The sequence below is a fragment of the Perkinsus marinus genome, assembly GCF_000006405.1.
Source record: "Perkinsus marinus ATCC 50983 genomic scaffold scf_1104296965578, whole genome shotgun sequence".
NCBI lineage: Eukaryota > Perkinsozoa > Perkinsida > Perkinsidae > Perkinsus > Perkinsus marinus.
The window spans coordinates 96,974-110,874 of record NW_003204277.1 but is presented as its reverse complement, the minus strand read 5'-3'; the positions used below and the strand labels follow the sequence as shown (position 1 = coordinate 110,874).

Sequence of the window (13,901 nt, the reverse complement as noted above, 5' to 3'; positions counted from 1 at the left end):
AGACTCGCTGTGACACGAAACACGTAACGGCCCGTCACACATTTAAGGAGTCACAATGGGGAGTTCTCAACATCACAAAGAGAGAATTAGCTCACTCCTCAAGTAGGAACTCTCCTATGTTCAGGCTCGAACGGAACACAACAGCGAAGATTGAACAATTTACAGCTGCAAGTTGGAAGTATGGAATTTCACGCCTACGATTGGAAGTCTCCAGACGTCAACTAGAGTGCTTCGTTTCCCCGAACCTAAGTCCTCGGTGGAATTCATGATCAATGAGCTCGAAAGAACCATAAGTGGCTCGGCATGTACACAGAGTCGCTCCATAGTGTCGAGTAGGATGGTCGGTGCACACGGACGTGCGCTAAATACCCTATAGAGACAGCTTTCTGCGGTTGGAGGAGAACAATGGGTATGCGTGCAGTGTGACAGGTGATTAGCCTTGCCCGAGCCTCACTGGTCTCGTGAGATTTGCTTGTTCGTACGCCAGTATCCTTTGAGACGTTAATGGCATCTAGCAGTCAATTACTAATTGACAATTAGCCGATGGGGCACGCTCTGGAGCGGGGAACATGACATGTAGCTTGTTGGTGAGCAAGTCAAACTTCATCATATCTGTTTGCTGCGATTCGACTAATCTTTGGCAGCATCCACTACTAGCGTGAGACTCCCAAACGATATGTGGAAATGCGAATCCATCTAGCCGTTCACAAACACAGAGTGAGCTAGGAGGTTGGTAGGCTTCTGCTAAACTGTGCGCCTATCCACCGCGTTGCATGATCGCACAATCGCGCACAAATCTAGTGATACGGAGATACATAAGAAGGGCTGTTTCGGAGGAACGTCTCTTGCCCGTCCACTACGCGGCGTAGTGCGAGGTGTGTTTTTTAGACACTTTTGGCGGCCGGCATAAGGCGAGAAGTACTATGAAACCTCTCATCGGGTGACTCACGCATGGCACACGGAGAATCTTCTGCGCACGTGAAGGCGTGAAACGATCGAAGACGGTTAGTGGGGAGTTCTCACTGAGGACTGCTTCTCAAACCACCACACCTGAAGCAACATATTCTCTAGTGTATGGCTACACATTGTAGTCTGCAGCCGTACTACTTGGCACTCATTGCTCCGATGAGCGGACTTCGATTGATGCGGACTGGTGTGACGCGGCTGCCCGGTCGTGTCTCCCGACTCGGGAGGCATCTCATCAAACCTTCGCCTTCCTCATTATAACGAATGAGCCCAATATCGAATACTGTGCTGCTAAGTGTGTATTCGTACAGAACTTAAGTGCAGGTAGTGCGTTTATTGTTATTGTCCTAGGGTCGTAGTATTGGTTGCTCTAGCTCGAGTTCCCTTGTTGTGTTGTTCTTAGAGTTCATCAACCGATACCCCGACACTTTTTTGGTAGCAGCTCCTTGTTACGAACGATTACAACTACGAGATGGTTGGTTCAGCTTCTGGTTCTACCCCCACTCTGCCCCGAGCGGAGGGGGAGGGCCCTCGGGGCCCCTTGGTGCGTCGTGATCCTGAGGAGGCAGCTCAGGAGGCCTATGACGAGTTCATTCGTGCTGAGTTGGGTGAGGCGGCGGCTAAGCAGGCGAGAGATGGCGAGGCGTTCAGTTGAAGTCTTCAACTTGAAGAGTATAACCGCGTGTTAGAGGAAAGGTCACCCCCTCAAGCGATCCCGACACTGAAGCATCAAAGTATGGTTACTGAGTCGGCTAAGGACAACAAGCAGGCCGAGTTATCACAGACGAGAGGCATATTGGCGCCTCTCCTCACTGGTCAGACGTTGCAAGTGGTGACCGCCCAGATGCCGGAGAGATATGATGGAGTCTCCGACCTAAGGATCTGGTTCCGAAGGTTCGAGGCAGATGCCAGGGCGGCCGGTTGGAATGAGCACATGATGGCCGAGAGATTGGGTAGCTTCTTCAGGGATTCCTATTTTGACACTTGGGACGAGAACGCTGGCAAGAAGGACTTCGCTGCTGATCGGGAGATGATGTTACAACTCTTTGACCTGATTCGTCCCGACGAGGCCTTGGAGAAGTTCCACGCCTTATCTTGGGACGGGAAGGGTCATGTCAGTCAGTTCATGGCCATCTTGAAGCGGGCCCTGGAGGAGTATGACAAGATGTTACCGGCGGAGGAGAAGCTTCCCCCTTTGGTTAAGAGTCGTATGTTGTTGGATCGGCTTATTGCCTGTGCCCCGGAGGGGGCCAGGCCGGTTCTAAGAAGACGTCGACCTAAGGGTATAACTGAGGTCTGCCAGATTATAGAAGATTACAGAGGAAAGCAGTCTCGGACGGCCAAGCATGCTGCGGCGGCTGTGTCCAAGGATGAGCATGCGTGCCCCGGGGCGGTGGCACAACCTTCCCCAGACAAGGACAAGCAGTTGGCTTCGCTTATCGAATCACAGACTAAGGCGATCAACGCTATGCATACTTCGCAGAATGCCCTGCTTAGGTCCCTGAAGGACATCCTCAAGGCTCAACAAGATCCTGGTCGTAAGGATAAGGACATGCGTGCAGGACCCACGCAGCCCAGGAGACAGCTGATGCCGTGCGGGATCTGTGAGGGGAAGCATGCATCCTATAACTGTCTTCATAAGAGGTGCAGTGAGGGTTGCTTCATCTGTGGTTCTAAGGCACACTTGTCCCGCTCGTGTCCTGAGCGCCCCGCTCTGCTGGAGAGGATTAAGAAGGGTGTGACGCCGGAACAGGGAAATTAGCGGGGCGGCCGCTCAGCAGCCCGCGGTCGCCAGTCGCTAAAGTCTTGAGTCAAGACTCTTGACCCCTGATGATCATAAGAAAACATTGACTTTGTACCCTTTTGGAGATGATTCTCGTCTATTCTTGTCTGTACAACTTGTCTGTCAAATTTTCGGTCTGTTGGCCTTGTTCGCTGCCTCGTGGATACTGGCTGCTGTGCCACGATGGTAGCACGTGATGTGATACCCGCTGGCTGCGAAGTTAGCCCCGTGAATGGGCCGTCGTTGATTACAATAGATAAGTCCTCTTGTAAGATTATTGGTGTAGCAACATTAGCGATTAATCTGATTACAGCAACAGGGGTGGGGGAGAGAGCCCGCTCCACAGCTGATGAGTTGAGTATTCCCTTTTTGATTACAGCTTTTATTGTAGAATCGTTGGCGTTCCCCGTGATTTTGGGGCACGACTTCTTAAAATATTTTCAGTTAGATATATTGTATCCAGAGAAACCGGTGCGTATTATTGGTAGGAATACGGAGGCAGGCCCGCCTGGTATTCCATGGTTGATGCGAGATGCATTGGACGCCGTTGACAGAGGTGTACGGTCGAGGCGGTGTTGCCAGGGTGGCAACGCGACCTCCTATATAGATTCTGTGTTGAGCAGTCCTCCTTCGATGACGGAGCCGGTGTCTCCAAGGATAGCTTTGATGGCTGCTCAACAAAGTCAAGTGCTAGAAACTACTGGGAGATTGCTAACGCAAGGTGTCCAGACCGTTGACTCCGAGGAAGAAGGGGTTACGGGTGTGGTCAATATAGGAAGCCAGACCGAAAAATTCTTGGTTGAGGACAAGGCCAACACTGAGGCATCGGACAAGGCTGTGGGCGAGGATGTGGCCTACAGTGATACGTCGAAGGGGACTGTTTCGGCGCCCGTTCAGGATTGGTGCGAGAAGCCTTGCCCCGAAGAAGATATAGAAATCGACTGTGTGAGAGAGCCAGAACATTATTGCGTGGGATGTGCAGCTGCATTTGCCCATTTGGATGTCTCCACCTTCGATCGTCCTTGTGGTATTTGCTCTGCCCCGACTGGGTGTGCCGGCCTGAGAGCGGATGGGCCTCTCATGACTGACGAGGAGTTAGAGAGAGCCAACTTGAACCTCCCGGCCGAATCACAGGCTAGAGTTCCCGGCACGTCTAAGCCGAAAGGGAGAAACCTTATTAAGGGAGAGGAGTGGCCCCCAGCTGCTTGGGAGCATGTAGATGGCTTCGAAGGAGATGATATATGCCAAGACCCCTTACGGTTTGCTGTCCCAGAGTTTCTGGACGAGACGGTTAAGTTACCAGATATATGTGAGAGCCCTACGGAAGCGCAACAACCCGTTGCTGACCTATGTGAGGAGTTCAAGGATCGTTTTGTGTTACGTCACGGACGTTGTACTCAAGCTGAGCACTCGGTCGACACTGGGGCGACTCGTCCAATTTGTGAGAGAATAAGGCCTATTCCTCACAAGTGCCGTGATGAGATCTCGGCCTTACTGAAGGAGATGGAGGAGCTTGGTGTTATTAGAAGGAGTACGTCGGCATGGAGGTTCCCGTGCGTCTTCGTTCCGGAGAAGAATAATAAAGTCAGAATGTGTATCGACTACAGGAACCTCAACAAGGCATGCCATACTGAGGCGCACCCTGTGCCCCGGCCAGACGATGTACAGGAGCACCTGGCTGGTGCACGAGTGTTTTCGACTCTCGATTTGAGAAGTGGTTACTGGCAGATCCCGATTCGCAAGGAGGACCAACGGAAGACCGCCTTCTGCCCCGGTCCAAGCTTCCCATTGTATGAGTGGGTGATGATGCCCTTTGGTTTGGCAAGTGCCCCGGCTACCTTCCAGCGATTGATGGATGCTATTCTGGGACACCTCCCTTTTGTGAGGGTTTCCTTGATGACGTCCTGATCTTTAGTAGATCTGATGAAGAGCATTTGGAGCACTTGAGGATCGTCTTTGAGCTTCTACGGGCGGCTGGTATGACGGTGGCCGCTGAGAAGTGCGAGTTTATGCAGGATCGAGTGACCTATTTGGGTCACATGTTCAATAGTACTGGGATGAGTCCCGACTTGGGTAAGGCCGAGATTATCCTACGGTGGCCTCTACCTCGGACTGCTCCCGCCCTTCGGTCTTTCTTAGGGCTGGCAGGGTACTATAGGAATTTTGTCCCGCAATTTGCGGATAGGTCTCGGTGTCTTTCTGAAATTGTGAACTACTGTACGAAGAACAAGGTTGTGGAACTCGGGAATCAGTGGGGCAAGGAGGAAGAGCTGGCCTTCAATGACCTGAAGCAGTGGATAGCCAGTCTCCCCTTGTTGGCCTACCCAGATTTCTCGAGACCATTTCGGCTCATGACCGACGCCAGCGATGTAGCGATAGGGGCTGTGGTGGAGCAGGACGGAAGGCCTTTAGCCTTCTTCAGCCAGTCTCTGACCCCTACTAAGAAAGTCTGGCCGGTGTATGAGCGGGAAGCCTATGCCATCTTCAAGGCATTGGAACGGTTCAGACCGTTGCTCTGGGGTTACCATTTGGAGTTGGTCGTCTTTTCGGACCACAAGCCTTTGGAATGGATACAGACGGCTACGACTGCGAAAGTGCAACGCTGGCTCATTAGTATGTCCCAGTTCAAGTTTAAGGTATTTTACAAGAAGGGTAAGCACAACGTCGTAGCTGATGCCTTGTCCCGGATCACTACATCTGACGACAAAGTGACAGAGCCAGATCTTGGAGCACTCCAGCGTGAATTGCAAGGTATACCTGTCCTGGTGACAGATAAGTTGTTGACTAAAGACAGGGAGGCCGACGTGTTGAAGGAGGACAATTCTGCCCCTGCTTGTGTTCTCACCCTTTGTGAGCAATGGTCAACAGCTGATTTGGTACGTGATCAAGAGTTGGATCCTGTTCTTCGGGTGGTGAGAGACAGGGTCCGGACAGGAGAGCCTTTAGCGAAGGATGAGCTCAAGGATCCAGAGTATCGGCCTTAGGTCTCCGACGCCAAGCACTAGATCGGTTTCATGAGGAGGCGGGACACTTTCGACGAGAGCACATGGTGCCACCATGATGGTGGCAAGGTTGAGACGTACAGCTTACTGGCCAGGTATGAGTAAGGATATTAGTGAGTTCTTGTTGCACTGTGAAGGCTGTCCACCCCATAAGAACGTCTTGCTATCCCACTTGCCATATGTCCCGTACCCGGTTGGTTCGCCTTGGCATACTGTGGCTATCGATTTCCTAACGGTGGCTCCCAGCAGAAGCGGTGTATCTAAACTATTGGTAGTGGTGGACCACTTCACGAGGTGGGCCGAAGCTGTCCCCGTGGCAGGTGAGAGCGCTGCTGAGGCACTGAAGGCCCTACTGTATCTCTTTTCGATCCATGGTCCCCCGGTAAGGATACTCTCAGAGTCTGAGACTCAGACCAGGGAAGTGCGTTCGAGTCACAGCTGTTCAAGGACGTATTGGCTCAGCTAGGTATAGCTTAGTCTCGTACTTCGGTCTATCATCGCAATGCAAATGGTCATGTGGAGAGGTTTAACAGCACCATTCTCAATTCATTGAGGACTCATGTGACGAGGATGGATATCTGGCAGGATCACTTACGGTCAGTGTTGTGGGCCTACAACACTACACCTCATAGTGTGACTGGGTATGCCCCATTTTTCCTAATGTATGGGCGGGAGCCGCCTACGTTATTTTTCCCAGCTTTGGAACCATACGTTGATTATGTGTTTGATGATCAAACACATAATCAACGTATGGCGCTGATAACCTTGTGGATCAAACTTTGATCCACAAGGTTATCAGCGCCATTTGTCTCGTATTCGGGCTTGTGTCGAGGACAATGTCGACGAGTGGGTTACTGCTCATGGTGCTGGGTTCCAAGCGCTGAAGGAGAGGGAGAAGATTGCTGCTGCACGTCGACATTTTGTGGGACAACGTGTAAGGCTGAGGATACAACATCCTAACAATCTGCCAGGTCGGAAGTTATTACCTAAATGGCAGTTGAATTGGTATATTGCTAAGTTCGTCCCGGGAACACACTTGAAGACGGTGGTTCTTCGACACTACCCCTCCAAGGAAGCGAAGGTTATCTCTACTGACTATATAGTTCCCGATCCAGTACAGCCTGCCGATGTCCCGGTAGAGCTTGGCATTGTTAGGTTGGATCCTCCTGTAGAAGAGGGGCCGCGTATAGAGCAGTTTCCATTTCGTGATGAGTTGGTTCGCTCGGCTGCTTCTAGACGGTCTGCTAGATCTTCGGTTGTCCCGGACGTCGAAGCTCCTGCTAATCTTCGGTTGGTCGACATTCCCTATGTGTATGATGGTGATGATCTTGACCCTCTAGCAGAAAGACGAGATGATCTGCTTCCGAGGCTGGAGGCACTATCGTCTGGTTCTGCACAGGTCGGTGTGCCGAGACTGGAAGCTCCTATTCCAGTTCCTGTACAATTAGGGTCTGCCGTTCTCCGGTCTCCTGCCACGAGTGGGGCAGTTTCCCAGGCTACTGGTAGGTCTGGGCCTGCTGTGGTACCTGCTGGTTTGGAGTCCTCTGGTAATTCTCCCTCGTTGGGACTGGATTCTGCTTCGCAGGAATGTGGTGCCTCTAGAAGGTCACTGCCTTTCTCGGCTTCCACTCCCACCCATGTAGTGTCGGCCCCTGCAGCCGACTTCGAGCAGTTGTTAGGTCACTCTGGGCCTTCCTCAAGGCAAACGTTAAGTGCCCCTTCTGTGTTGACCCTAGCTCAGCGTCAGCAACTGCTTTCTGTTTCGCCACCTTTGGTCGACCCTGGCGAGACATCGTCTTTAAGTCTGGGTTCTGGATTGGTCTCGGATGCCCCGGTCTCTACAGACCTCTCTAGAAATACGTCTCAGCTAGTTTCGTCGAGCTCGATTACAAGATCTTCTGGTACCGATGAGACGTTTCTGTTGTCTGGAGGCCCAGAGCCAGCACCTGCCCCTGCGGTACGTTTCAAGGAAGCGACTGTTGGGCCCCCTACTGATCTTGTAATTCCTGACGAGATCCCTACTACCCCGGCTTTGGAAACCTCCCCGGCTACGACAGACATTCCGGTAGTCTCTGCTCGTAGTGGTGGTTCGACTTCGTCTGCTCGCACTTACACTGATGTGCTGGCTTCTAGTCCAGAGCAGGTAGAAGATTCTGTAGCGCCTCGTCGGAGTGTGCGTACTCCGAGGGCACCCACGCGTTTCTCCCCCGAGCGTTATACGTCCCGTGGTGGTTACGCTGAGTAGGATTATTGCCTACTTTCACTATCTTTGCTGATTTCTGTTTTTGTTCGGCTGATGTCATCGAGAATGACCCGCCGTTTGCTGGCTTCTATTATAGTCTCTGCTCTGTCCCCTTGACCGGTCTTAAAATGAGGTCCTCCGTGGCCAACATTTTAGAGGGGAGGAGAGCTGGAGCTATCTTATTTTGGTTTCCCGAGGTTGGATTATGTTATATTTATTCCTGTTACCCCTATTCTTCGGTCGGTATTATTGCAATGGTCTTGTTGGCCGTGGAGGAAGTATGTGGGTTATGACTGTTATTGTGCAACGGATTTGGCCGTGCACACGTGCAGCTGCTTATGGCACGTGCACGCGCGCACAAGATGTTTGGAATAGGCGCATCCGACTGGGGGGGACTCGAATTCGATGCTTTCAGGGACGCCTGCATGGCTGGATTCTGTGTCCTTGATCCCGGAAGGAATGGTTGTGAGATTCGGATGAACACTGATGTTCTCGGAATGCGCACTGAGTATCTTGAGATGCTCACCGTTTCTCCCGTTCTTGGAGGAGCCGCGCCACACTGGTTTACGTTGAAACGGCAATGGGAATCTCGCTTGGGATTATACTGGTGGTTCGTTTATCTACGAGTATGGCTCGTAAGTGTTTACTGCTGGTCTCATTTCCCTCAAGGTATGATATCGTCTATAGCCGTTTGTTCTGCCTTTGGTATGTTCAACATACTATGTTGCACGACCCGAGGATATCGATCCATGTTCCGACTTTGCTCGAGTCGGGGGACGACGAAGAGTTCTATGTCAGCTGTTCTCACTCTGTACTCGTTGTCTGCCCCGATTTGTTCCATTGTGGATGACTTCGTTGGAGCTACCGTGGCCCCAATTAGGAAAGTGGATCTTTTGCTTATTCTTTGTCCCGTAGTCTCGATACCCGTGTATCGTGGCTCGGTTGACCTTTGCTAGACTCTATCTTTCCGTTAGTTATTGTCATCGTGCTTATTATTGTGAAGTCTGAGGATTGGCTCAGGTTTTGGGGGGGACGAGGCGGTGTAATACAATCCGGCAATCGCAACTTTTTGCTAATATTGCGGACTTGCCAAATGCTATAATTTCTGACAGTCTCACTTTTTTGCTCTTTTGTATGTGCTGCTTTCTCAGTTACAAAGTACCAACCACATTTATAACCTAGCAATTTATGGTATAGGTTTTAGCAACCCAATGTTGAAAGTAGCAAATCCAGAAGTGTTTTCCAGCAAGTCGCTCTTTTTGCTCTTTTTTTGCTGCATTGTATATTTCCCCGGAATGTTTTACACGCTGGCACTTTTGCCCAAGTGTGCTTCGCCCGCACGTTTTCGTTATTCTGGCAAGTTGTGCTCATTTGCTGTCTGATATGTTTTGCGTTGTAATTATATAGTCTGGCATTTTTCAAGGTTTGCCCTTATGTGATGTTCCTGCATGAAATATACAACTTGGCAGTTGCCGGTATGTGACAACGCTACGCCACTTCTATGTTTCGGCTATTTGCTCTCTTGTAACTTACGTCCTGCGGAAATATATACTAGCGTTTTGCTCACTCGCTCAAACTGCGTCTCTGTTAGCGTTATTAGCAAACTTGTCATTTTGCATTACTCGTACGAGCAATATACAATCGAGCAAACATAGTTGTGGGATAGCGTTTCTCGTTCGATTACGGTATTACGCCTTATATCTTATGCTCCAGAACATGTTCATGCCCTGTGCACTTACTAAGTATCTTATCTATCAAAGGTGTCACACTTTGTGTCTCACTCCAAGTGAGTCACTTAGTATCGAGTCAAAGCGTGATAGCACTCTAGTGAGATATATCATTCACTCCGAAGACAGCGCGAGTTATGATCAATGCTGAATACCAAACACATGATTGCTCTTACACGTCGCGATTGAATCAGATGAGATAACAGTTAAATTGAGTCCCATCTTCGAGTATCCTCTCTCTTTTTGCATCGTATCAGTTGTGTCTCATGGTTTGGTACGATTGTACGTATTGACGACTCAACAATACCCACAAGTTAAACCCTCAAGTAGGCATCACGTAAGTATTACGGGCAACTTTGACATTCTGCACGAGAAACATTTGCTCATGGGCAGTGGCACTCATCTGAGCGTCTTCGTGGAGCTATTGTTATAGACTTTGCAGAGGTGTCGAAGGATTGTACAGGGGAAACGCAACACGGACTAAATTATTGAGTATGAACTCTACAGCCCCCCGCACACAATATTCGCTCCCGGGCACCACTAGAGGGCTTTCATAGAGAAACTATTAAGGGTTGCATGAGAAGCATATTGAGAAACGTCCAATTTTTCTCTACCAATCACCGAGACAGCTACTTGTAGCAGCTACAACAGCTGAGCACCCCTGAGGTGCCTATCTTACTGCGAGTGCGTACATGGTCGCTAGTCTCCAGTGATGGGAGAAACTACTTCGATTCCTCACGCTCGTCCTCTTTCGACCGCTTCTGCTGCAATTCTTTTGCCGCGTGCCTCTCATACTCCTCCACCAATAAAATAGCATTGTTGTTAGGCGAGTACTTTCGCACTATCTCCTCACATCTGGTACCTCGGGAGAACTTGTTCAGCGCCGGGTAGATGCGGAGTGCTAACTTAGCACTGCTAAGCCAGCCTGCCTCTTTCCTCGATAATTTCGATTTTCGCGAGGGGCATCTTTCTGCAATGACCAGTATTTGCTCAGACTACGGAAGAGCATATTGGTTCGCATGCAATAGGCCACGTAGGGATCAGGGTGCGAGTATGAAGGCCACGACATCTCGCATGGGCACCACTGGGGTGCCTGCAATACAGCACTACACTGCAGATGAGTGATCCACGTTGATCCAAATAAGTGATCTCGGATAACTCAGTACGAGTGATTCCGCCCAATACGAACTACCATGTAAACACCAATCCTCTCCCTCGTCCTTCTGTGACCATGTGCGAACTGCAATGATGTGGAAAATATGAAAATCCAACGAATCCTTAACGAATGTAACTTACATTATGTAAGTCTTTAGTAACGACCTACTACCACTTACAATAGTCCATCCATCATTCTCCCAGTGCTGCAACTATACTTATCTATATCGACAGAACCAAAGAACTTTGCAAAATAGTCACCACTCAGAGACTTCGAAACTATAATGCAATGCTCAACACAATCACCAACAACCCACCAAAGTTCGACTCTCGCGTGCGAAATTTCAATTCCTTCTTCCGATTGTAGAACAGCAAAAATTTGCTCCATTGCGGGGTTGCCCATTCGTTAAGCGGTAAATTGCTCCTCTGAAAAGTAGCAATTTGCTCAATAGTAGGAGGAGCAATTTATTGGTTTGCCACTTTTTTGAGCAAAACTGCTAAATTTTGTTACATAGTAGCACTTCACATAGCGGCAACTTTTATACATTGTAGCAATTTTCTGAAATATAAACAAGCAAACGATATTCATTCGAGCAGTTTCTGTTATACAAAACGGCAAATTTGCGTATTTGTAAAGTGAATTTTACTACTTTACTCTTCTGTGTATCAGCCATAGCGTTTTTACACACTAGCACAACAGCAAAAGCCGCAGGGAATATGCATTCCAGCTAATTGGCACTTTTTTGCTATTTGCTCCTTTGCTATTTTGTAACTGAGCCACTGGGATCTTATATACCACTTCCCCGAGCTCGAAGTGACTGGCTTGCTGACTCTTTTCGAAGGAGGTCGAAGACTCCTCCGACGCCTCGACCGATAAACATCGAAGAGCCTCTTCCACTCGCGATCTTCCACGAGGACATCTGCTCTGCTCTATCCTACGCCTTTACTCTGGTTTCCATCTTAGTGGCGAGGAAAGGGCCTTTAAGAATACAGGATAAGTCTGGTCTGGTAAACCATCAGAATTTCTCGCGTCAAGAGATAGGAAGTTTCGACCTTCTCCCTGAGGGAAAGTCAACGCTGCTTCCGAGTGATTCTATCGGAGTGTCTCTTGCTAACGCCCTGGCTGTGCTCCAGACCTTGCCGACCTTCCCTGAGATTCTCTTCCCTCTCGAAGGCTGGGACCCGGAACTTAGACAATACGGTGTGCACATTTTGAGATTGGCTGGAAAGTTCGCCGTACTCCCAGGGCTGCACATACCCTTAGTCGATGGAGAGCCTCGAGGCACACGGTGCCACGAGGGCGCCTTTCTCTGGCCGGCTCTGTGTGAACAGGCTCTAGTCGCCCTTATTGGGGACAAGCGACTTGTGCGACTGAGCTTGACTGACGATATTCTCCGTGATTTATCTGACTCCTATTGGGTGGAGCGAATGGAAGTCGCTGGTGGGAACTGGCAAGATCGTGTCAATGAAAGCGTCGCGACGGAAAATACCGTAGTGCTCGCGTGCACATATATGTCCGACCAAGACGCTCACGGTGTGAACGACGAGCAAATCAACTTCGTCGAGCATATCGATCAGCAGCGGGTTGCTCTTCGCTGTCCATTCCAAGAGAGTCCCGAATCTCTAGTGGAGATCGATTTGCATACCTTCAGCGGAGCATTCAACTCGATCATCACTCTCCGCAACATTCCACCGAGTGCCAGCCGATGGACATTCCGCGGTCGATTCACCTGTGACACTTGTGGAGGAACACCAATTCCTACACGGCAACCAGTTCCTGGTGGGGAAGAAGTCGACGGCATCGTCATCCTCACGACTTGGCTTCGATAGGCACTGTCGAATCGTGGAGCAGAAATCCAATGTTCATCGTAAACTTCACTGCAAGCAGTAGCGTCACTTCGGACATATTTGTCCTACTCTCCCAAGATACAACAGAAAGCTGTGTCGACGATGATATAGAAGAAGTGAGTGAGGTTGCGCGCTTCTTGAGTACAAAACGTATTCGCTCGACTTAATTGCAGCCGATAATGAAGGACCAATTGAAAAGAGAATTTTCGCTGAGATTTGGTCCGAAATGGTCGGCCCCATCCCGAATAGAGAATTTCCTATTCTAAAGCATCTGTACACAATCCTAGTCACACACTGCACTCTCAGCTCTTCGTATGTTTGATGCGAGTGGACTCGCCCAAGCTAAGCCTTGAAGGCTTCCAGAAAGATAGAATTCATCGGCAGGGAGGAATGTCGTCGTTGAGGAAGAATCGTCACGTTTACTTCCACGCGAACAGAGTGCCCAGTTCTGGCTGCTATGTTGTGGTGAGCCGTTCGTGTTGTAGGTGACGTCTTCCTGACACAGGTATGATTCAAACTCTGTGAGAATTGTTCTTCTTGTTGAAGATGCATCTCAATGGCGTGCACTAACAGCGATTGGGAGCCGGTTCGCTGATCTTCACCCGTTGTTTTTCTCAGGTTCCGTCTACATGGTCAACGACCGCGCGAATCGAATATAGTTTGACCATCGTCTGCTCTTCGGACGATCGGCGTGCCACATCATCCTTGGAAGTTCGCCCTATGGGGAACTTTGAAGGGCAAAATGTGTGAGGAAGATCTGGAATTACTGATATTATAAGCGTCGAGTTTTGAATAACCATGCATCCCTCGACAGGTGGTCCCCATTCGGGAGAGTGTCGATTTCTAGCCTATTCGTTCATATGCTGTTCATTGGGTACTTGAGCAAGGAACTATTCTGGCAATACTGCCCGTATTATCATTAGCTGCTAATGACGTCACCGTCCTGGACACCTTGCCCAGGACGTTTGTATAGGCTCGGGATTGTATTCTTCATCAAAGCAAAGAGCTTGTTCGGCCAGAAGGAGTCAATCTGATTACAGTGATTGGCTCTCGCATTGGGTTCGTGTTAGACTTACAATAACTATCGACTATGCGCGGGATAATGTCGCTACTAGGGATATCACCGACTCTGGTGTTCGATACAAACTCCGCTGATATAATAGTGTCTACTCGATGCG

The 13,901-nt window shown here is 49.7% G+C and overlaps 3 protein-coding genes across 3 annotated transcripts; all 3 read left to right on the top strand.

The window, feature by feature from the left end:
- Positions 1–1,438: 1,438 nt before the first annotated feature.
- On the top strand, positions 1,439–1,621 carry Pmar_PMAR006603 (hypothetical protein; the record flags this gene model as incomplete). Its single annotated transcript, XM_002769516.1, has 1 exon — positions 1,439–1,621. One exon carries the CDS (start codon positions 1,439–1,441, stop codon positions 1,619–1,621), a length of 183 nt encoding a protein of 60 aa, XP_002769562.1.
- An 81-nt stretch (positions 1,622–1,702) lies between these two features.
- Pmar_PMAR006602 (hypothetical protein) lies at positions 1,703–2,728 on the top strand (the record flags this gene model as incomplete). Its single annotated transcript, XM_002769515.1, has 1 exon — positions 1,703–2,728. One exon carries the CDS (start codon positions 1,703–1,705, stop codon positions 2,726–2,728), a length of 1,026 nt encoding a protein of 341 aa, XP_002769561.1.
- A 654-nt stretch (positions 2,729–3,382) lies between these two features.
- On the top strand, positions 3,383–5,733 carry Pmar_PMAR006601 (retrovirus polyprotein, putative; the record flags this gene model as incomplete). The annotated part of the gene is made up of 2 exons (XM_002769514.1): positions 3,383–4,539; positions 4,668–5,733. 2 exons carry the CDS (start codon positions 3,383–3,385, stop codon positions 5,731–5,733), a joined length of 2,223 nt encoding a protein of 740 aa, XP_002769560.1.
- Between the last annotated feature and the right edge of the window lie 8,168 nt (positions 5,734–13,901).